Source organism: Eretmochelys imbricata, chromosome 1, assembly GCF_965152235.1.
Source record: "Eretmochelys imbricata isolate rEreImb1 chromosome 1, rEreImb1.hap1, whole genome shotgun sequence".
In the NCBI taxonomy this organism is placed as follows: domain Eukaryota; kingdom Metazoa; phylum Chordata; order Testudines; family Cheloniidae; genus Eretmochelys; species Eretmochelys imbricata.
In genome coordinates, this window is record NC_135572.1 from 101355118 (window position 1) to 101379007 (window position 23890).

The 23890-nt window shown below is 44.2% G+C and overlaps 1 protein-coding gene across 1 annotated transcript; it reads right to left on the bottom strand.

Moving 5' to 3' along the window:
* Positions 1 to 10723: 10723 nt before the first annotated feature.
* On the bottom strand, positions 10724 to 17569 carry ZIC5 (Zic family zinc finger 5). Its single transcript, XM_077807048.1, has 2 exons — positions 16342 to 17569; positions 10724 to 11169 (listed from the first exon to the last, which is right to left on the bottom strand). Exons 1-2 carry the CDS (start codon positions 17567 to 17569, stop codon positions 10724 to 10726), a joined length of 1674 nt encoding a protein of 557 aa, XP_077663174.1.
* Positions 17570 to 23890: the final 6321 nt, after the last annotated feature.

The window sequence follows — 23890 nt, forward strand, 5'->3', positions numbered from 1 at the left end:
TGGCTAATAGCAGGGTGAGGCTATATACACACCTATACGCTCAGTCCGCCCTGGCTTTGAAATGTTTTGTATTTTTCATAAATTAATATTTCTCGTTACGGGTGCACCTGATTTTGAGTCGGGAGTCTTCTGATTGACTACGGTTTTCAGTAACACGCCTTTTCAGGTTAGTGCGGGGGTGGGTGGGTTATTTTATGAGTTGGTCAATGGTCTATTTCGAGCGTGCAGAGATCGAGCGAAATATGCAGCATTACGATAGATCAATACGGCTCTTCCTGGCCAGGGACACGTTTGTGGCCCCTGAGTTACCGCTGTTTGTTCTGACCCCGCCTCCCTCCACATACACCCCCAGCACCACGGACCTCCTCGCTATTACGCTGAACCTGCCTCTGAGCGTTTCTCCTTGCAGGAGCGCACGGGAAAGATGCGCTCCCGGGGCCGGGGAAGGGGCGATGTTATTGCGTGTAGCGCGGTGTGGCGGGTTCTAGATATGTTTTTCTTTACAATCTGCTAAAAAGGGAAATGTTAAAATGCACGGGGCTGGGGCGGGGGGGGGGGGTTTCCGTGCTGAACCCAGCTCCTTCCTCGCCAGCCGGGTCTGCCAGGCTGGCCGAGCTGAGCGATCGTGTCACCAGGCTTTGAGAAGGCGTGTGAATTCTCCGGGTTACCAGCCGCGCTGGAGGGAAAGGCAGCTCTCCTAAGTGCTTTGCACACACACACACACACACACACACACACACACACACACACACACACACACACACACACACACACACACACACACACACACACACACACACACACACACACACACACACAGAGGCACGGCTAGACAAACCGACAGACACATGCGCACAGCGATGGCAACGACAGACAAGCACAGGCTTAGAGAAAAAGTCCCAGTGGGTGCCAAAAACAGGCGTCCAGCCAGCCAGATGCCTGCAAAGCCACCCAGCTCACATATGTAAAAACACACGCCCAGAGCCAGCCACCGAGTCAGTGTCTGGCACGCACACACACAGAGACACACGATGAAGTGAGCTGTAGTTCACGAAAGCTTATGCTCAAATAAATGGGTTAGTCTCTAAGGTGCCCCAAGTCCTCCTTTTCTTTTTGGGAATACAGACTAACACGGCTGCTACTCTGAAACACACACACTTACATGCCCTTGCACGCAAACATCTATGCAAAGAAATCCAACGCCCCCCGCCCAACACACGTACCCCCCACCCCACACAGACGGCTCAGCCACACATGGGCAGTGACTACAGCCTGCCTCTAACCCCCCCCCTCCCCCTGTCACCAGCACTCCGCTCCTTGCAGCAGCCCGCAGCAACCCTTTCCTTTTCCCTCCTGTTCCGGAGCAGTTTGAAGTTGAACTTTGATTCACTCGGAAAGTTTCTCCTTTCCGGAGAGGCAGGCGCGTCCCGCTGAACGCCTGGAAAGCTGGGGGGGGGTCCCTAGGGTACATCAGAAACAGAATCGCCGCCTGGAGAGCCTCTTGAGACCTTGTGCCATTCCTGTGGGGAGGGGGGTTAGCTCTTCCCCACGAGCGAAACCAGAACACCCGAGGGAACTAGCTTACACCCAGAGAATATCTGCTACTTACAGGGGAAAGAGCACACACCCGCGCGCCCACACACACACACACACGTGCACTGCCGAGAAAGCACCATGTTGCCTCTCCCACACCGGGCTCTCCCTCTCCTCTGTTGCTCTCGCTTCTGACACACACTCTCTCCCTGGCTCCGGCTTGCAGCCGCGATGCTTATTCCATGCTCCTCGGGGCCCCTCGCTGCTCCCTTTCGTCCTGAGTCTGGATGACCCATTTCCCTCGCCCCTCTTCGCTTTGTTCCCCCCCTGCTTTTCCCTTTCCCCTCCATTTTCCTCTCGCCACCTCTCTGTCCTCTCCCACTGCTTCCCCTGCTCTTCCCGTCCCCTTACTCCTGTCCCCCCTTCCTCTGCTCCAGGCGCTCCCTGCCCCACGCCTTGGGCTGCCTAGCTGGGTGGGGTGGGGTGGGGACGGGTGGGGGTTGGAATGGCCTCCTCGCCCGCGCCTTGTTTGTTGTCCTTTCCCCCCGGAAAGCTGGATGAAGACGTGAGGCTCACACACTCTTAGTGTGACGGCCGAGTAATACCACGAGTCCACACACCCAGCCAACAAAAGTGCTTGTAGTACATGGCCAACCCCGCTGGGAACCGGGGCTGCGGTCTGCTGCAAAAATCAAGCTCTTCAGTGCTAATTACCAATAAATGATGATGTGCTCACTAAGTAATTGATTTAATGAAGTTCCTATGAAACTATTAAAACCGGGTAGAGGTCAGGCTGGGGACGCCCCAGAGCGCCCATTGTGGGATGTTTAACTCCACCAATCTCCTCGGAAAGACATCGGGGCTAATAGGTGAAGTCACAGCTGTTCCAGGCTGACTTCTGGAGCATCAGGACCCGCTCCCCGAACATCCCAAGCAGCCGGCCCCAGCCCCCTTGCAGGAAGCGCGGGCAGTAACACCGGAGCACCGGCTGAGCTCTTCCACTGCGGCCCGTGGCCCGCTTCGGCTGCGAGGTCCCTCCCCAAGCCCCCCAGCGCATCCCGCCCAGTCCCCCCAGTTCAGGCAGGCAGTGCTGACGGGTACTCACTCAAACCTCCAGCCTGGCTGGCTCGCAACTGGGCGCCTTCCACAGAGATCCCGAGTCTCGTTCGAGAGGGGGGAGCTGAGCACTGAACTTGTCTCAACTACTACAAGTCGACTGTAATTTCCCCCACTTCTTCAAGAAACTTAAGCTAGTATGCCAGGTAGGGTGCTTGGAAGATTTTGGCAAGGTGCCTGGAATGGGAATGTGTGCCCGTTTTTCCTTGAAGGGCTTTCTTTTTGGAAGGCCACTAGGAGCTCTTAAAGGAGTGAACGGCCAGTTGTGTGAAAGTAGGAGAGGGAGGGAAACAGAAATTAAAAAAACAAAACAAACAAAAAAACAAAACAAAAAAACCCAGCGATTTCATTTGAAGACCCATGTTTGGCTTTTCCTTCCTGCTACTCTGGCGGGACAGAAGGGGCTTGGCAGATTAGCACTGTTTGCCTCCCCCCCTCCCTTTTTTTAAACACCAAGTTTACAAAAAGTTAGTTTTGAAGTGGAGCCCTCGCCGATGTTTGTGATCCTAGTTGCATTTTTTTATTTTCTTCTAAAGCTGCCCCAGCTCTCGCACTCTGCGCGGCACAAAGACCCTCTAGTGCCCCTTTCTCTTAACAATCAATATCTATCTCCTTTGTGGGTGTGAAAACCAGAGTTAGAGAGGAAGAAAGAAATGTCCTTGAGTTCTAACATCGTCTGTTTGTATTTGTTTAGCACGCAGGCGATGCCTCAGAAAGGGAGGACTGATTGGCATGTCCCTTTCATCCTCGTCTAGTGCTTCCTCCAACAAGGGATATAACCCTGCACTTTGCCCTTTTTTGCTGGACACTTTATATTCTATAGGACTGTGGGATGCTGCTGTGTCTGTCGCCCTATATTTGCAGTCTACTTTATATCTCTCCCATCTACCTCTGTATTCAGATTTAGGTTGGATATTTATAGACTAAGCCTCACTTTTGTGTGAGAGCATACTAGTTTACACTAAACTGGCAGTTCGTTTTGTTCAGGTTTTTAGAGGGTGCCTCACGGAAACAATACTTTCTTATATTTGATGATGACTCGCCCTGTTCCTCCAAACTCTCTTTGGAGCGCTGGTTGCGCGATTGCTTCTTATGTAAAACAAGACGGGTCGCGGTCCGGGGGGCGGGGAATAACGCGTTTTCTCCTGGTCCACAACAACTTATTCCAAACACTGCCCAGATCGTTTTGAGTTGGTGACACCCCAAGCCTACAGCTTTCACTCTGAAAATCATCTCCAGCCTCTTCTGTTTCCCTGCACAACAGACGAGCTGATTCTCTGACTGCCCATGGTCGCATAGGGGTGGACTGTTTGGGACACCGAATCCTTTAGCGCATTCTTTCAGATTTGTTTCCATTATCTGGGGAGGGACATTTCTGACGATTAATTTGAAACAAATTAAGCCCGCATGTCTCTTGTTTGCCAAACAGGCTCTTGAAAATGTGCAAACACAGCCATTCACTTCGGCTTTCTGCGCCCACTACGCCATTTGCTGCTGTTTGACTTCAGCTCAGGACCTAACACCATCCAATCTTCCCCCTCGCTCACTCTCCCCCCACCCCACTCCCGCCCTAATATTCCTATAATACCCGTTGATTACTAGATCCAGGCTCTCTTCAATGTACGACGCGGGTTTCTCTTCAGCTTCACAATCAGAAGTGACACACGCACCGCGAAACCGACGTGTGAGGAGAGCTCTGGGTGCAGAGGGCTAGTGACAGGAATTCTGCAAGGAGACAAAGCTGGAGTCTAGTGGAATCAGGCGCAGCCTTAATTAACACCATCTTAAATAGTCCAGCAGGCACCGACGACAAAGTTGAAGAAAGACTTTAAGGCTGAGTGCCCCTCGACAAGCTCTTTTTTCCCCCTCCTGCCATTCAATATTTAATGCACTGTGCTCGTAAGGCTACCACTGGTGCTCCTTTCTCAGCGAGTACATTATTTTTTCACGGTGCCCATAGCCAGGGAAAGCCCTTTAGGCAAAGAAAATCAAAATGTTTGTTGTTTTGGATGACTTATAACTCTTGTTTAACACAAGCACTTGCAAGGAAGGATAACAGGCGCAGCCTCCAAAGCAAACAACGGCATCCTTGTGACAGAGCCCAGCACAAAAAGCACATTGTGCGAGGGACCATTCCTTTTCTCTGGGGCTAGATGGGTGCCTGTAGGAGAGGGAACGCCACGGTGCCATTTTACTTTTGAACTATTGTTTCTGAGTTATGCCATGTGGTCAAAAGGAGCGAAGGGGAGGCTGTTGCCAAGCTCCTAAGACAAACGAGTTGCCTTTCATTGAACTACCCCGGCGCTCCTCTACAACGAGGTTTAAATGTCACCTCCATGTTTTTAATGGACACAGGGCTTCAGGGGCCACCCTTCAAAGCGCCTTCATAATAAACGACCCTTATTAAATATGGCTCTGCCTGGGAAAATCACTGGGCAGAAAAAGGGGGTCGGGGTGGGGAGTACAGAGAGCGCCTTGCGAGAGACCTGGTGGAGTTCTTCCTGCTGCACTCCGGGTTGGGATGGAGAGAAAGCTGGGTCCCGTTTTCTCTCTGTGTGTGTGTGTGTGTGTGTGTGTTTGGTTGAGGGAGGGGTCTGGTGTGTATGGAGGGAAGGGGGGTGTGCGCGCCGGGGGGGGGGCGAATTGTAACACAACCTCCTTCTCCTCCCCTCATTCCCAACCCCCCCAAAAAAGAAGCTGAGTGAAAGGTTGGGGTGTTTTCCTCCTGACTTCTTTTTGTCCTTAGGAGAGTGGCGTCTGCAAGTCTGAGCTGGGAAGTTACTGATTTGCAGGCTGCATGTTAAGGCAGCCCCATGTAAGTAATTTCTACGGGCATCCCAGCAAAGGAGAACAAATCGTTGACAAAGGCGAGCCCTTTCAATTCAGCAGCGTCGTTAGGGCAACCAAAAAGTATTCCTCCTATAATAAGTTCCACTTCAAAGGATTTCTCATTCAACGGTGACTGCTTCGCACTTTTATTAAGTCCGGGCTTTTTCACTCGGAGGAATCATCTGTTTGGTTATTTTTCATCGTGTTTATTTTTCACCATTCACACAGTACTTGTATTAAATAAACAAAGAACAATCGCTCTGCAAATAAAAGTGCTTAGGTGGGGGGGGGGGGGGAAGAGGAGCTAGGGACGGCGCTTTCTTTCCATTTGTTTGTTTGTTTGTTTATTTAAGCCGGCCACGATTGTGAAGGGCCTCAGAAAGAGTAGGATGGAAGCCAAAAAAATATGAGAGGTTCTGATCAAGTGAAAATTGACTGAACTAACACGGCATGAAACGAAAGGTCAATGCAACTGTATCTTAATAGAGTGTCTCGAATCGAGGTGGACTGTTTTCAATGCAGCCTGCTTTTGCTGTCCTCATTGCCATAGCAATCCTAACGCTCCATGTTGATGTACCATAAAAGCAGTAGTTTGAATTTCAAAGAACCTGCCTTTGAACTTCTCCCTGCCTGATTAGGCGCTTGCGCTGTGAGTGTGTTTGTGTGTGTGTGTGTGTTCATGTCAGGATACGGGGGTGGGGGGTGTAAGGGGCTCAGATTCTCCGGTAATGGGGTCGGGGGCATATAAGTAGCGAGGTGGGCAGATAGGAAGAAGTGGGTTTGGAATTAGTGTGGAAACGACAAGACGACCGTGTGCCTGAGTAGGGTTGTAGCACTTTGTGTGCGTTGACGTGTGTGTGTTTCCTGGAATACTTTCCAGCCTTCTTTCGAGGGAGTACCTGAAGTATTTTCCTTGAGGCAACAGCAGGCCATGTTCCCAAGTGTATTGACAGCGTCTTGTCTTAACAGTCCTGCCTACACAATGTGTAAAGGAAGCGCTGGCTATTTCTCCCCTGAAACCAAAGCCATATTCTTCCACCAAACTGGACGTGGATGTGGTGAGAGTGCCACACATGTACACATGCGCGTGAGTTTGTAACAGCTATACCTCATGGCCAATGCCGCTACTATGTTGTACGTGATTATCAAAGGCACCCGCCCCCATAACGTCTTAACACGTAATTTCCCACACTCAAGAATTTTCGAACTTTGTTAAAGTTTGGTGTCACTGCTTTACCTCTCAAAGAACTGAACAACCTCTGCAAATAATAATGTGTGGTGAAATGTCTCACAGATCTGAATACAAAGGTAGATGATTTAAACAGTGTTTGTTAGGAACACGTTTTGCCTAGAAAAGATGAAGTCTTTGATGATGGCCAACTTAGTGTCAATAAGTGGCTTTCTTTGAGACATATTCAGATGGGAACGTCTTGCTTGCCAATTGCCATAGAAATCTTAACACACCATGAAGATTGTCCAAGCGCCAAGCCTTCCGTTCTGGGCTAAATTACTTTGAAGTGGCGCAGGACGTGCACTGGTCAATTTTAACTCTATACACTGGACAGAGAACACTAGGAGTGGGAGATTGTGCGTTTTAAAGCAGAAAATAAGAAGGGGAAACTTGTTTTATACTCTCTATACAAGATTCTGCTCATTGTCAGATATCTTTTATCTTTTATATTTCCCATGAATGATTCATGTCTTGGTGGCTTTGTGTTGCCCTCCTTTTCACAAGAAACTTCATTAGAGAGCTATAAGTTTTCCCATTGATTGGAGCTCTCATTTATGAGTGTTTTTCTGCTTCGTATGTTGGTTATTGTCATTCTGCTTGAAACAACTCTTTGCAACCTGTTTCACCTTTACCACATTTAACAAAACTGACTTTAAAAAAACACTATAACCTTTTGGTGAAACTGTTATTGACATTTTAACCAGTCATGTTCAAGTATTGGGACATCACATTCAAAATTCCTGAGCTAGCTTTAAAAAAAATAAAAACAGAGAAAAAAATCTCCAATAATATTTACGTACAGATAGAATAGTTTTATCAAGGTTTTTTCCTACAGTAGCTTTCACTCAGTTTTCATTTTCTGCACAGAAACTCATTGAAATACAGCGATATATTTTATACAGCTTGCTAGAAGTTTCTTTGACCTAATCCTATAGCATTATATAATATATAAATATATTTAATATAATGTTATGAGAATATTTATATAGTCCAGAATAATTTGCTGTAGCACCATTTTTATGCCAGGATAGCTAATAATTAAACCATTCGATACTCTGCATGCATTATTTGTCATGAGTGTCAGAAAGGCCCAGCAAGCTATAACAAAATAAATATTAGTATTTTAACTGCTTGGAATAGTCAATTTTGATTAGCTGTCACTGCAGAAGCGAGATGTAACATAGTATATAGTGCATATAATCTATCTATCGTTCTAGCTATCTATCTATATATCCTGTCTCTGCACGTAAAGATATTCGTAGGATGTGTCATTGTTTCATTATTAGAAGCCAAATCCTGCAATTCTTCTCCCTTTATTCAAGCGATTAGCCCGGTTGGCTTAAGTGGGAAACTACTCAGGAGAGTAAATATAGCAGAAATTGACGATGAAAAATGGATATATATAGTTAGAACCTCCCTGTTTATACACATATTTGTTGACTGAAATTCGACTCTAAATAACAAAAAGAAACATTCTTTACTTGTGTTTTTGTTGAATATAATCACAGTATCTCACAAGACCAAGAAAAATATCCTAACCATTTATATTATTGTTCTTCACTGGCGTGCTATGACCTTAAGTACAAAAGTATCTACCTATCTGTCTACACACTGTATGTGTGTGATTGCTCTCTAGTTCTCTCTCATCTATCAGTAAAGCACGTGCAATACATAGAAAGAATATTTTTATTTATTTGCTTGAGGATCATTCTTGATTTCTTATGGTCGGGTTTACAGAGATGGAAGGGCGTTTTTATTTAGGAGGCATCATGTGTCATAAAATGAACGGGCAAGTGTGTGACCTTATGTGTGGCATAGTACATAAAAATAGTTGTTTATCCCTCAGTTTCATATTTTAAAACCCCTGTAATGTAGTAATGTATAGTGCAATCTATTGTTGAAAATTTGTATAAATTAAACAATTCGTTATAAATCAGTAAGAAAATTATTTCTAACAAGATTATATTACATAAATTATCCTTAAAAAGTCCATACCTTACTTTATCATTTTCTATTTATTTGAACGGGCTTTGAACGTGAAAAAAGCAAATAAAATAAACTTTAAAAATTATTTTCTATTCAAGTTTTCTTGTTGCTTTTTAAGGAATGTCTGTATCTTTAAATTCACCATAACAATATGAAGACAACGTTTAAAGGCTTCCAGATTGACAGCACCATGCACTGTACTAATAATATAATATCTCTATAAACTATATATATCATCACCAACACACTGCACAGAAGACATGCAGGAAGAGCTTGTTTTCACATTACATTGTTCATTCAAGTAAGCTGAAAAATATAATGATTTTTTTAAACAAACCACGGAATCATAAACAACAATCTATCACCAAAATTAATAATATAATTCTTTGGTGTGTTCTGTACTCTTCCAGAAAAGGATGATGTCCGAAAATAAATTAATTCAACTGTACAAAATAATAGCAGTCAGATACAAGTTATTAACAATGACAAGACTACATCAACCAGTCACAGCACACAAAACAAATTTCTACAAACCCTGTGGGAGGGGAGGCTACCTGTTTATGTATTCAGGGTCTCTGAGGATAAATTAGTGCTCTTTAGTTTATTTGTATGATGTTTATGATGGACTAACATTTTGCATGGGAAATGTGTCGTACCAACCGCAAATAAATTGACTAAGAGTTATCGTCATAGTTCCCTGACCTTTTTCTTTAATAGCTTGACAGCTATGCCAAAGGTCATGCACTCATCAGTTTTGGTTTTTTGTTGTTGGTTTTTTGTTTTTTTTGCTCCAACTACAAACCTTTTAGATTTTAATATTTGTGACAATTGTTTTCCTCTTTTAATGTAACTGACCACGACACATGGTCATTTGAGGATTGCATGGGAGGGGGCAGAATGAATACAATCATGGTTTTAGATGTTGAAAAAAATAAAGCATTTTCAAATGAGTATCCACAATGGTATAAAAGGAGATTGATCGGACTAAAATATCTGCTTTCACAACAGTGTCACAGCTTCTCATACTTGAAGATTTTGAAGTAATAATGGCTCTGATGTCCAAAGCTCTTTTGACCTAACAACAAACTCTACTACACACATGGTCTGACATAGCAAGATGCAGGATCTTCTCTTTTAAACAAACTTTGCTAAAGGGGACTGAATTCACTTTTGAATTTTGTGTGCTATATTTAAAAAAAATCACACTATCACAGTTGTCAGATAGCAGCGGTTTTCTTTTATTCTCCATTTTAGTCTCAAGACTCATAACGGTACAAAATTGTGGAGAAATGTTAAGAGAAATGCTGCATCTTTTTTTTTTTTTTTTTTTTTAAAAACCATTTTCACATCGTATACAGCTAAGGGATAAGGAAACAAGCCTAGGTATAAAATATCAGATTTGGGTGAAACCTAAGGACTCAGAAGAAAAAGCAAAAATTACAAAAGATCTGAACTGAAAGCAGGGGAAAAAACACATTTTTTAATATGTAACCAGTCCACGATTTGTTGGAAATTCAGCAGGCAGTGGTGGTTTACAATTAAGAGGCCATTGCGGAATTGGGGCCTACTCAAGCTGTTAAGAAGCCCCCAGAATGATATCTAAAGTATTTAAGAGCCACTCCAGGAAATGGAGAGGCCCTATCAGCTTGCAGGCTACATAATGAACACGCTTCCTCTCTCTCTTTTTGGAACTATTGCGTTGGCATTGGCAGTGTATAATCTTGATGAACTGATCTGTCCATTGAGTTCCCTTGGCATCTTCCCCATACCTGCAAACATGCAACTTGGTTCACTGAGATAGTCCAGCTTGGTATTTTCATTTATTATTTTTTATAAAAAGGTCCAAGTGTCTTAATTAAATTAGTTAAGTGTACAAACACCATAGGGTTTTATATACTGAATAAATAGTGGTGATTCAACATGATGGCAATTCTATGCCATCCATTTATTTCAAGCTTTGTGTCATTACAGTTCAGGAGAATGGTCCAAGTACTCCCAAGTCAGAAACTTCTTCTTGTTGTTTTTCTTCTAATGGATAGTTCTGGTATCAGAGTTTCTATAAGCCTCTTCATCTTCAGATCCAGACGATGTTACATTGCTGGAAGGTGTATGAAGGTTATTAGAAGCCCCACTGGCCTGACAGACGTACCACTCATTGAGGTTGGTGACCTGAGGGGAAAGATTGGCAGAGCGGCCCCTGGCTGAGTCCTGGGCAGGGGACAGGGGAGCACCTAGGGGGGTTCCTGCAGACTGATAACCGTGAGATCCAGGGGTAGGAGAAAGTGGTGGAGACTTGCAGTGTATCTTCATGTGTTTTCTTAAAGAGCTGGGATGCGTGTAAGATTTATCACAGCCTCTGACTTTGCAGTAATATGGCTTATCACTCGTGTGGACGTGGGAGTGTTTCTTTCTGTCACTGCTATTGGCAAACTTCCTGTCGCAGCCATCAAATTCGCATTTAAAAGGCTTCTCTCCTACAATTGAAAACATTAATAATTATCTTCTGGGGGAGAAATCCCAAATCTTGGTCATTTAAATTTCAGGTCAGAGCTATGGTTAGTTTAAAAACAAACAACAACAGCACTAAGTGGAACATTTCACAGCTCTTATAAAACACGGTCCCCATGGAAAAATTCACTGCAAATCGTTTCTGTGCTTGTCATGAGGAGACTCGTGATATGGCTGGGAAATAAGGTTATACCTGCCGGAGAGTTCAAGCTGCACTGGTGTCAAATGAATAATATTTTGTAAACGGTGAAATGTTAACTATGATTTTCAAAAAGCCTCAGACAGCACCATAAAGTGTCTACTTTTTTCATGCACAAAATTCTCTTGCAAATGAAAAATTCAAATGATACATATAACAAACAAAACTACCCCCATCAATACATTTATCATCTAGGGGTGGCTTTGTCTATAGACTGGCACATCTTGTCCTAATCCTTTCACAATGCTTTATAGTATGTGGAGAATCTTTCCTGTTCGGAATTACAAATAACACCTGTTTAAGCACATAACCATAACGTCGGATTTTTGCAGACCATACTTTAAATGTAGACCAATATCTATCAACCTTTATTCACAACCTGCACGTTAGTGAGAATAATATACTGTAATAGCAATAGACAGTAATAATGACAACCGTGGACTGCTATTACGGTATCTATTTACCTGAGGCTAATTTGTGTCTAAAAATCTATAGCAAATCTATTTTAATAGCTTTACGCATTGCTTAACAGTTAAAGTGGTTGTGAAAATCTGCCTCAGGCCTTTTTGTCTGGCATACCTTTAAGTTCCACCGGGTCCTGTAATACAATACTTTGGTTCATGTGTATTTTGTTACATATAGCTGTGCTCCAGATAAACTCTTTCCCATAGTTCTTGAATCAGGGATGTGTAAATGCCTATTATTGAGATAACAGGGAAAAATGTGCCATATCATTTTATTACAAATGGAATATAATTTAGAAGAGTAACTTTTTTTCTCTGTCATATTACAGGTGAATCTGATATCTCTAAAATGCATAACACCATTACTGCAAACATTTATTTAAAACGCTGAAGTTTTATGCCATATTATTTCTAATGCATACTTTCATATGTATTTTGTTCCACATTTTCAAAAATAACAATGTACTCTAGCCCCCGCAATGGAAGCACTTCGAGTTTTATTGGAGAAAACCTTGTTAGTCAGTACTTTGTGTATAATTATAGAATCTTACAATAAAATATGAATTGAAAACAAGCACACTTTTGATAGTCTTTTTGTTTTGTTTTGGTTTTTTTGCTAATGCTATGCAAACATTTCTTTCTATATTCTAATTCCAAATCAAGTTATTCAGTTTGAAATCGTTCCGATACATTTGCGCTTAGTCACAATTATCAGCAAATATCTAGCTCCACACAAAACAAACACTACTATCTCTCTCCTACCCCAGAAATTATGTTGATTAAGAAAACCACGCTGGTACTTTTTAAATGCAGTCTTCCTCTACACATAAGCGCTCACACTTCCCACTGAAAAGGATCTCACAACATAGATGAAGTCACTTTATCTGTTCATTTTATCTGAAAAATAGTGAATCTATTGGAAAATTTCGCTACATCTGTATTGTTTTACAAAACTATTAGGGTTACATAGCCGACTGTAATGTGCATTCCGGAAATTCTTAAGAAAAGCTATTTGACAGATAAACTGATTTGTACTATTTGCATCAGACACAGAAATAGTTATTAAAAATTGGTTCCATCGGTGTTTCAAAAAAAGAAAATGGTTCTTTCAAGGACACCTAGATTGCCGTGATCAAATATATTTGGTGCTCTGACGGAGACTTTACGTCAGAGTTTAACCATTTGCAGATTGCTCCAGTTTAACACTGCTAGCTGAAAAGGATTTGAAGATACACAAGTGCATCTTTGCAAAGTTCTTTCTGTGCAAAAAACACAGTTGTGAAAACATTTGTTTATTTTTTTGCCAAAGAGTGATAATGCTAAACACTTTCCTGCTGAGGGGCCACCGTTTTTTTAATCCATATGTTCCATTAACATGATGAAGCAAACATCTTCGGGGATCAATAAAATATTTTGTTTGAGATAATGGATTAGTTACGCTTTACAGTGTTAAGCTATTAGACCGAAATAGTTTGGGATCATATTGTCCAGTGCAGCTTAAGAAGGGCGGGGGGGAAACCAAATTATAGGCATATTTCTCCTGTCTGGGGGCCTATAAGAAAAGCACAAAATCCACTAATAATGAAACATAAAAATACTGTGGTTATTTTAAACAATGACACTAAGAATGAATAATTTGTAAATCCTTAGAGCACTTTACATTGCTGAATTAGAGCTAAGTGGTAAAACACAAGGCTACGGTAATTATCTGATCTTTTCATTTGACTTTCAGATTTAGGTCTTTAAAACAGGTCAATATATCTTCTGTGCAGACATGTGTGTGCACGTTATGAGATGCTTCTGCCAAAGAGCAGCCTGGCCCGAGTGCCCTGAAAACCACCCCTTCCTCCTTCCCTGGGCCGGGCGTCAGCATGCTGGAGGGAAGATTTTCTTTCTCTGCTGCAGCCCAGAAGGGGCAGTTTGTCTGTTGCATCCTCCTTCTTCCGTTCCCGAAGGCTGCTGGTCTGCAATGGCCTCCCCGGTGGCTTCTGTGTATGTGTGTCAGTCTCTCTCTCTCTCTCTCTCTGTGCCACTGTTCGGTGCGAGCCAGTATCTGAGCTGCTCGCACGCGCTCTCTGTCTCCACGTCTCTGGGTGTGGGGCTCGGTATCTGTTTGTATCTCTGGGTGTGCTTTTAGGGTATATTTATTTATATCGATCTCTCCCTCTGTCTCTCTCCCAGTGTGCGTGTATGTGTATATTTATTTATATCGATCTCTGTGTGTCTTTGTATCTGTGTATATTTATGCACGGTTACGTGCCACTCGGTATCTATAGAGACCAGTCTCTCTGTGTATCTTTGTATTTACTTCTGCACGCGTGTGTGAGAGCTGCTACACCGCACCGTGTGCATCTCTGCGGACTGGAGTGCACAGAGATCAGTGATCGTGCGTGTTTCCCACTCTGCGGCTCCCTCCCTAAGTTTCTACAGCTGCATTTGGATGTCTCTCTGCTCTGCATTGGGGGCCACTATCCAGAGAAGCTGCAAGAGCCAAGGCCCAGCCGCCTCTATCTTCAGCCGTGGCCCGCTCCCCCATCCGCTGCGGACCGTCGGACCAGACAGAGAAGGGGCCTCATCCTTGGGCTCAACAGTTAGGGAGAGCGGACACCGAAAATCGCCCCTTGCTTTGTAAACAAGACGCCAGAGTGGGAATTAAACCCAGCGGAACCCAGCATTTAACCGGTCCCGGTAGCAGCGAAGGGGTTCAAGTCCCCAAACTCGATGTTTCCAGCGGCGTTGTATTTTGTGCACTGTCGACCGTTACTCTCGGGGCTCCCACCCGTGGAAAGTTGAGAGCAGCCGTAGGAAAGGGAATGCGCTTCCCGAGTCATAAATCTGAGCGCCCTTTTAATTGCAAAAGGGGAAACGTGCTCTGTGGGCAGCCCTTTGTTGTTGTTTAGGGTTTCTTTTTACAAAGATAAATGAATAAGCCTGCTCCGCTCTCTCTCCCTGCCTCCCCAACCGCACTCCAACCTTCTGCTCACTGCACTGGAAATATGAGAAGGCTCCCGAGCTGCAAATCATATTTTTAGAATTTGGCACCATTCCCTTTTAACATGCAGGGGCCATCCCCACCGGCTTGCACTGTGACAGGGACAAGGAGCTAGTGGGGTGCTGTAAGTGTCGGGTTTAAGTTTTGTTTTCCAAACCATCGCGACAGATGGATACAGATACATTACAGAAACATGGTAGGGAAACAAGGATTCTTGGAAATGCCTCCAGCATTTCACTCGGGCCGCAATGCCATTAACAAAAAGCTGTCAGCCTGCCTGCAGGAGCAATCCTTCCTGGCTCGAAACTGAACTGCCAGGGCAGGGAGAGCTAGCTGTCCTCATCTCTCTGCGCATACATCTGGGCTTCTGCCTGACATATTCTGTAGATAAAATCTATAATCCTTTCAGCCATGGGCCATTTGGCTTTACATTGAAACAACACGTTGCACGTTGTCCGCTTTTCTCTTTGCAGCAACACACAATAAATCAAGAAAGCAATTATGTAAACTCCATTTCCTTAACTATCCTCCAAGGAATAATATTTGTCTACAACTATCAATCCCAACTTCGTTCATTTTCCTCGGAGGTTTGTTTTTTTTTAACCTAAACCAAAATGTCTATATGTAAACCAACACAAGTCCCATAAACAAAACCCTAGTGAGGGACCCAGTCTGACTGGGCATTTCCTTACAAGTGAAGGCTGTCCGTTTCCCCACGTTTAGCTTAGGCTTCTTCTTAAAATCACAACTTGCGCTGTGAAGAAATGAAGGCTGCTTTGAAGTTTCCTCCTCAAAACTACAATAAGAAACTTCCTTACACACACACACACACAAAACCAAACTGCACCAAATGTTACTCATCTTGGAACCTTCAAACGATCAGCATTTAACCAGTGAAACTCCCTATAGTCAAGTCTTTTTCACCGCTCCTAGCAAACACGTTGGCTTAATTTAAAGAGGAACTGCGCTCCCCCTGAACCCCCAGCCCCCACTTCAAATGAAACTCTGTCTGGGACAACCCACCCATGTGTCCTTCGGTTGAAACCCTGCCTGGGACAAGCCCCCCTCCTCCCTCCAGAAGCGCAGAAGCGGAAACCCCACCCGGTATTTTCGGGTGGGGTGGGGTTTGGTCTGCAGTGGGAGACCCCCTCTCCCCATATTCCACGCGGGGCCTGGCTAGACTGGCCTTGGTCTTCACCTCCTCCTTCCGGGCCTGCTGTTTCCCAGGCCCTGCTTAATTTCCTAGCTGTAGGTGTTTATCGGCTTAAACCTTTTGCTGCAGGTCTAGGGTTTGGCTATGCGGTTGTGTGTGTGTGCGCGAGAGAGACAGTGTGTGTGTGTGTGTGTGTGTGTGTGTGTGTGTGAACGTGCCCTGGGTGCTCCTGAATTACTTATTCATGAAAAAAGTCACATGTTTGAATGGCCGTGTGATGAGAGGAGGAAAAGAAAACAACCCCACCGAAGGAGCGGGGGAAATACCCACCTGTATGAGTGCGCTTGTGAATCTTGAGGTTCTCGGAGCGGGCGAAGACCTTGCCGCAGCCCGGGAAGGGGCAGGGGAAGGGCTTCTCCCCGGTGTGCACGCGGATGTGGTTGATCAGTTTGTACTTGGCCTTGAAAGGTTTCCCTTCCCGGGGACACTCCTCCCAGTAGCACACGTGGCTGCTCTGCTCCGGCCCGCCGACGTGCTCCACGGTGACATGGTTCACCAGCTCGTGCATGGTGCTGAAAGTTTTCGAGCAGGGCTTCCCGGCGGCGCTGGGCGGCGGCGGCGGCTGCGGCGGCTCCTGCTCCAGCCACTTGCAGATGAGCTCCTGCTTGATGGGCTGCCGCATGTACCGGAGGAAGGCCGCCGCCGCCGCCCCCGGGTGGTGGTGGTGGGGGGCCGGGTGGTGCCCGTGGCTGGCCGCCGCCAGGCTGACGTTCAAGCCCAGGGAGCCGTAGCCGTGCAGCGAGGAGGCGGCCCCGTAGGGCTCGGCCCGGCCGTACAGCTCCGCGGCCGCCAGCCCCAGGCGCATCTGGCCGTTCAGCGGGTGGTGCCCGCCGGGGGCCGGCTGCTCGTGCAGCGCCGGGAAGACCGGGTGGGCCGCGGCCCCGTCCGACGGGCCGTAGGTGCCGGCGGCGGAGATGAACACGCCGTGGTGGGGGTGCGGGTGGGGGGAGCTGGCCGCGGGGTGCGGCTCCCCCAGCGCCCCGTGCATGGCCGCGCCGGGCAGCTCCCTCCGCAGGATGAAGTCCCTGGCGCTGCTGGTGCCGGCGCTGCTGGCGGCGTAGCCCGGGTGGGGAGCCGGGGGAGCCGCGCCGGCCGGGTAGCTGCTGACCGCGGCGGCGGCGGCGGCGCTCTGGGCAGCCGGCGAGGCAAAGGCGGCCGCTGTCTGCGCCTCGGGATGCGCCGCGAGAGGCTGCGCGGGGCTGAGTTTGAGGACGCTCGCTTGGGCCATGTGCTCGGGTCCGAATGGCGTGAGGGCCACGCCGGGGTCACTCCCCATCTCCCCAGGGTGGAGGTGAGCGGCGGGGTGGGAGTGGACGTGGTGGCTCCCCAGCCCCGGGAAGCCTGTCATAGTCTGATGAGGATGGGGCTGAGCCGCTGCCAAATCCGCTAATCTCAGTGTCGGGTTCCTCTTGCTCAAAGGGGGCTCCATAACTACACAATCCAGCCCATCTACACTCACTGTTGTTATTTTTTTCCCTCTGCCCGCCTTCAAAAACATGTATATATTAAGCGGCTCTTTAACTTCTTTTGTCTCCGCTCCTAACTCCGCTTATTCCTTTCCCCACTCTGTCCTCCAGCGATTGGCAGAGCGCTCACCACATTTGAGCGGCACAGCGGGAACTAGAGTTTGGAAATGGCGCTGGTGGGATTGGAGGGAGCCGAGTGATTGGCAGAGGCCAGGGCAGCGCGATTGGCTCCCTTTCAGGCCGGCGGCTCAGCGGGAACCCGCCCTCACGCGCTCTCCCCCTCCGGTGTCTTTCCCAAAGTTGGGCGGGCCGAAAGTTCGCGCTGAACCTGGGAGTGCCAGCCGGCGTGCCAAAGCCAAGCGTCTCATGCCGGCTACTCGCCTTGTAGAAATAAGGCCCTGGGATCAAACACGCTCTCACACACACTTGCTCAATCACGGGACACTGGGCTTCCCAGCCATTCTGGGAAAGAGATTTTACAACTTACACACACACCCCCCCTTACGGCTCATTCGGCTCCCTCAGCAATGTGCTTCTGTGTTTATTTTCAGGCTGCAGGCGTTTGTACTCGTGGGTTCTTCTGTTCAGCACAACGCTGCCAATTGGAACGGTGATTCGGGCAACTGTTTAAAGAAGCCAAGCCATTCGTTGAATAGGAGATTGTTAAATTCCGGGGAAATAATGTCCTGATGCAGCACTGGAAGACAAAACCTACACTCTAAGTACCGATTACAGAATAAAGCACAGTATTTAAGACATTAACTGCAGAAGCGGCACATATTAAAACTGTAATTTCTTTCATTAAAAATAAAATAAAAGGCATGTTGCACATGGTAGAAGCGAGTTTTGGAAGGGTCTGCTCAACGTGTATTCTCGAGCTTTATACAGAGATATAGAACACTTACTATTCACCATCAGGCAACATAACTGCGCGGTACATCTCTCAGATAACGTGGCTGGAAAGATACAAGCGGATCTGAGACTCTTTTCACTTACACATGGCTCTACAGAGAAACCACAATCAGCATATTGTATAGAAAACGCTAGATCGGTCCCTTCATTTCTCACCATTTCAGTAAAACTCCCAAATACATGAAGAGTCGATGAAAAAACAGCCGATAAAGTCAACAGATAATAAAATAATGATATATCTTAGTTTTTTCTCTAGGGCGTTAAAAGTTTAATAGAATGGATAAATTACATGATGCTTGTTCTTAATTTAAAAGCCTCAGACCTTCTGCAGGTTGTGCTGTATACAATCTGTGAAACCTTCCAAAGGGAAGCTATTAACTGGTTGTTCTTATCGATTTTTATAAACAGGTGCACAACAGTCGAAGAAGATATTGAAAGTTTCCTTGAGGTTGAAACGTTGTGGTTGTGTTAATCAGATGGCTCTTTTACGTAATTTGGCCGAGATGGCAAACATTTTTATAGTGGTCCTCGAAAGTGAAGCGAAGTTGAGACATATTCGCTGCTAGGCTATCTGTTAACTTTGTCTTAATAAATCATAAAGTGAAAAGACTATCCTTTGAACAGGAAAGGTTGATGTCCCTATTTTGGTGTGCTACAAGGAAAGCTGTGCTGAATTCTTCTGCAAACCAAATAAAATTAAGAAGTTACTGTCTTCTAAAGCAGAGAGATATAAAATAGCAAGAACTAGCATGACTGTGATACTCGGTGCTAAACTTGGCGTACATTCTGTACTCAGTGTAATTTGCTTTCTTTAGTGACCTGTCCCTGCGGAAGCTAAGCGCAATGAAGCGGTCATTAGATACAGAAATCAAATAAACGAAAACATTGCACGTAACCTTCAGTTTTCTGTACACGTACAAGTAAGAAACTCTCCTTTTGAACGTTATGAGAGAAAACTTTGAACTGGGGATCACATGAGAACTGTCATCTTAGTTCAGAGTATCCCTATCTAACCAGTGCTACTGACAAAAGTGATCTCGATGAGGTAATCATTCGGGTTATGTTGCTTGTTTATTTTTCGCACATGTTTAAGAAAAGCCTGTGGTGATTCTGCGATTCCTGCTTGAGGGTGGGCAAGGGGAGCGCAATTTGGACCATAATCACTTCAGAAACACAAGGGTTCACTTTACATTTCACTACATCAGACCGGCGCTTGCACTGTATTGCAGCTTTGTTTCACTCAGGAATACCTGCAAAAAGCGTTTGTAACCTGCCCCAAAAACGAGCTTCAGCACTTGCCTGAAGATCTTTCGGGATTTTAGTCAGGTTAGAAGAAAAGAACAAAAATAAACAACCCCTCGCTTTTAAAATGGGCTACTTGGTGTTTTTACTATGCAATAAAACCTTTTCTCTTCAAAATAGCTTTTTACAAAAATTCTAAGCACTTTGTTTTATTGAATTACTGAGATTTAATGGTTTAATGGGCGAATGCATGGAGGAGAAGCTGCAAACGTGAATAATGGTATCGCAACTATGCGGTATCTTGTACACGCCTCCTTGTACAACTCTTGTTAAACACAGCATGATATGTATCTGTCATCGATTTAATATGTCTTAATTCAAATATATCTCCCTGATCAATTTCTTTTTACGGGGTCTGTAAAATAAAGAAAATATTTTATGGTTAAACAATCGTCAGAAAAACGCCGATAGACAAGAAAGACGTTTAAATGATCACATGAAAATTCTCTGAGTCAATCTCTGAGTAAACATAAACCATGGAAGATGTAGGCGACTGCTCAGGTACTTTGATTTTGGACGCAGGAACTGAAAAAAATAAAAATAATTAATTACCATCCAGGACGACGCACATGATTTCATACGAGGCCTAAATTGTCCTCAAGATACATATTGTGCTATATTTATCTATATGTGTGTGAGTACACAGAAAATCACGAAGACACAGCATGTTGGTGGGTATACACATATCCATACACACGCACAGCTCCATCTCCAGAGAGTTTTAGAACCCCAAAAGGCCCTTTAAACTCTGGTGAACAGGTGAATCACTAGTCCAGTACAAATATTACACATAAACGTTCAGATGGCAATTTATAAAAGTCATAATGAACTCTATTAGGCCTTGAAGCATTTTTTAAAGACTCCACTTCAAAATATATCACTACCTTGGCTTTTTTAATGTTTCCTTTAATTTTTTTGTTTATCGTTGCATTATGTAAATATATGCTAATGAGCACGAGCACCGTTTATAAACGATCGCCTTTAGCGCACATCTTATTGATATTTAGGGAAAAGAGAGCAATATTTTATAACATATAAACCTTCTGGGGAACACTTAACATTAAAGCTTTTCTCAACAAGTCCTTAAAACCTGTTAGTAGACCAAAACCAAAGTAGATTACCCCTTCTCCCCCCCCCCAAATTGGATTACTTTTTAGCAAAACAGTCAACAAGACACCCCAAAACTTTCCTCAGCCCCAGATTTGCTTAAACCGCTGCAAGTTTTATACACATGCGGTGGTGTGTCTGTCAGGGCGGCCCCACGTTCCTATAAGGTGCTCCCCCGCTCCATTACCTCGCGCCTTGTAAGGCTGTATTCACAGAGACGCCAGCATAACGCTTGATTGCACGCCCTTAGTTATTGAACAGATACAAGTTTCTTTCCGATGGATGTAGGTAATTAATAAACGATAAAGGAAGTGAACAGGACGGCTTCCTGGCAGCTTTGCTTTGTTTGTAGTTTTGTTCTTGATCTAAGGGAAAAGACGTTCAGAATGGAAAATCCATGTTTATTGCAACGCAAATCCCCCGATCGTCAGTCAGGCGTGCTTTATGCCAGGTTTATTTTCTGACAGGCAAGATATTGAAAATGCGACAGAATGTATCTGCGAGGGGAGACTAAGATTGGAAATGGTTTCAAGTATTAATTCCATGGTAGATTCTTCACACTAATAATGGTGGAGTCCTCAGAGTTCAAGGCTGATGCACCAATGGTTTCAAAACTCTTATCAGAAAACGTGTGTGTGCAGGAAGAGTCACAGCCCCATTATGGGTGAAGTATATGGGTAATCATTATTTGAGACCAACAGAACAAGTGGAAAGAACCCTGACAAGCACATATGTGGCAATAAACGGAAAGTATTTGTTGACATGAAGATTATCCATGCGCTCACACATGCCTTGTTTCACACCCCATCACTTCCCCGAAATTCAGATAGCAGACTAAAAGAAGCCAAGGTATGATTTGTTTGTACATTATACCTACGATTACACATTTATACATGACAGGCCCTTCTGCTTCTTTCAGAACAGGATTCCCTTTACACACGCCTTTTTATTATTAAATGTTGTATTGGTTGGTATTGCAAGGTCGTGAAAATGCGATCAAACTGATTGCTCGCTGGTGCTACAGAATGGATGTATATGTGGAATGCACAGTACAGTCAGTCATTGAAAGGACTCTGTTAGCAATGATTTCTGGAAGTACGACTTCTTTGGTTACCACAAAAGAGTAAGGAACATGGAGGATTTACTTTTGGTCACACTGCCGTGCGAGGGTTTAAAATTAAACGTCATATGTTCTTGCAATAAATACATGGTAGTGAAATGACCTAAAGGTAAAAAAGCAGCAGACTTTGGGATTCTAGATTTTTCCCCCTGCTGCAGTGCTCAACTGGATATAGTTTACACATGCTGTGTCTCTTTTAAACTTCAGCTGTTAACAATAAACGCCAACTTTCCATAGCCTCTTTTTCATATATCCAACTGAAGGTAGAAGTCATCATTATGGTACAATACAAATTGAGTGTATTTAATTGACTAGTATCCACTTAGTCCTAAATGCTTTTGTGATAAAGGATTGATGATATTCTTTGAAAAATCGAGAGAATTTATAATATAAACATATTGTGAATGAACTACAATGATATTTTTAAAATAAATTTTTATATGGCAACAAAACTTGAAAAGCAATCATTTTCAATACACTACCAGTTAGTAAAAGCATGTAATAGTTCTAATAGTCTGATTTATTCCCTAAGACTTTTTTTTTTTAATAGTAAATCGTGTTTTACATGGCACAGTGTCTATTAAATTTAGTCAAAAATTTGGCGTATTTTTCTCTATATCTGAACGTCAACGTTTGAAGAAGCTGTTGAGATAAATCAAATGGTGACATTTTGACGGCTTTACTTGTATAAGCAATATGGTTACCATATGGCATTGTTATTTATGAATGACAGCATAAATTGTATTACAAAGTCTATCGCAATAACAGTGCAGTTTATTGGAAAGCTGCTCTGCTGTCACTAGCATTTATAAGGCAACCTCCATGTGAAAAAGGTATGTCAGTCAAATTACACATTCATGTTTAACGTCTTGCTTTTAGTGTTTTTGGTGTTTTTATTTTTACTGTTACAAAAATACTCCTAGTCTGGTCGGGAATTCAGAGTGTCTCCTGTGACAAAATAAATCTTCAGTGTGATTCAGTAGCACAATAACAACTGTAAAAATATTGTCCAAGTATTCGCTGTTCCTTGGCCGATTCTTCATTCCTAAAAAAAAATCCACTGTACTCTGCATCACTAAATCACTGGCAAATTCATTTTTATATAGGAACTTTTTATAAGTACAACTGAGAGAACAATAAATTTTAATGGTATGAAAGAAAGGTGCTCCTTTGTAGGTTCCCTGTACGTTGTAGTGGGTTTTAAGAAATGGCATTTAAAAGTTACAACTTTGGCTGAGATTTTCATTATTTCCCTTTTCTTTTACATTACACTTCTATTAAACTCTGACAAAGAACTTTTGTTCCAAAGTGTGTTTTACAGAGGGAGGCTACAACACAACACATGTGGTCTTCACGGGTCATAGGTCGAACGGCCTAGAAGTGGCTAAGATCGGCAAAATCAAAGGTAACCTGCAACTTAATATCCTGTTGATGATCTTGTTGAATTTATGAGTGTCTGTGATACAGACAACGGTGCAAGTGATTCTGTTAAATTGCTCTGTTCTTTTCAGGTTAAACAGAGCATCATTCCCCTCTCTACACTCCTTCTCTTCCCTCCATACGGAAACAAAGCTTGGATTTTATACTGAATTTTGCTCATTTTATCTCTATTTTAAATCACTAATTCCATTTTTCTTAACCCTAGTATATATGCATTTAAATAGACGGTACAGGCACGCCTTTAAATTGATCTTCACACAACCACACATTCTATGCACATGTCCAGATCAACTTTTATAATACAACTAGTCCACACTTCCCAGCATAGACAGCAATCTAGTGGGGGTGGGGGGGGGGAATCTAGCGGAGTTTAAGTTCTAATACTCAACTGTCCTCTTTAACCTTGGTACCTAGGAAGAGAAGATTATAAAAGACGAAGACAATACACAAAGTTAGGAAAAATCCCTTGCTC

Excerpts from the sequence above, each read along its gene's own strand:
- ZIC5 (XM_077807048.1), bottom strand. The coding sequence starts at position 17,569 with ATGTTTTTGAAGGCGGGCAGAGGGAAAAAAATAACAACAGTGAGTGTA. Across the intron at positions 11,170-16,341 it reads TCACAAGCGCACTCATACAG|GAGAGAAGCCTTTTAAATGC; the intron begins GTGGGTATTTCC and ends TTTCAATTGTAG.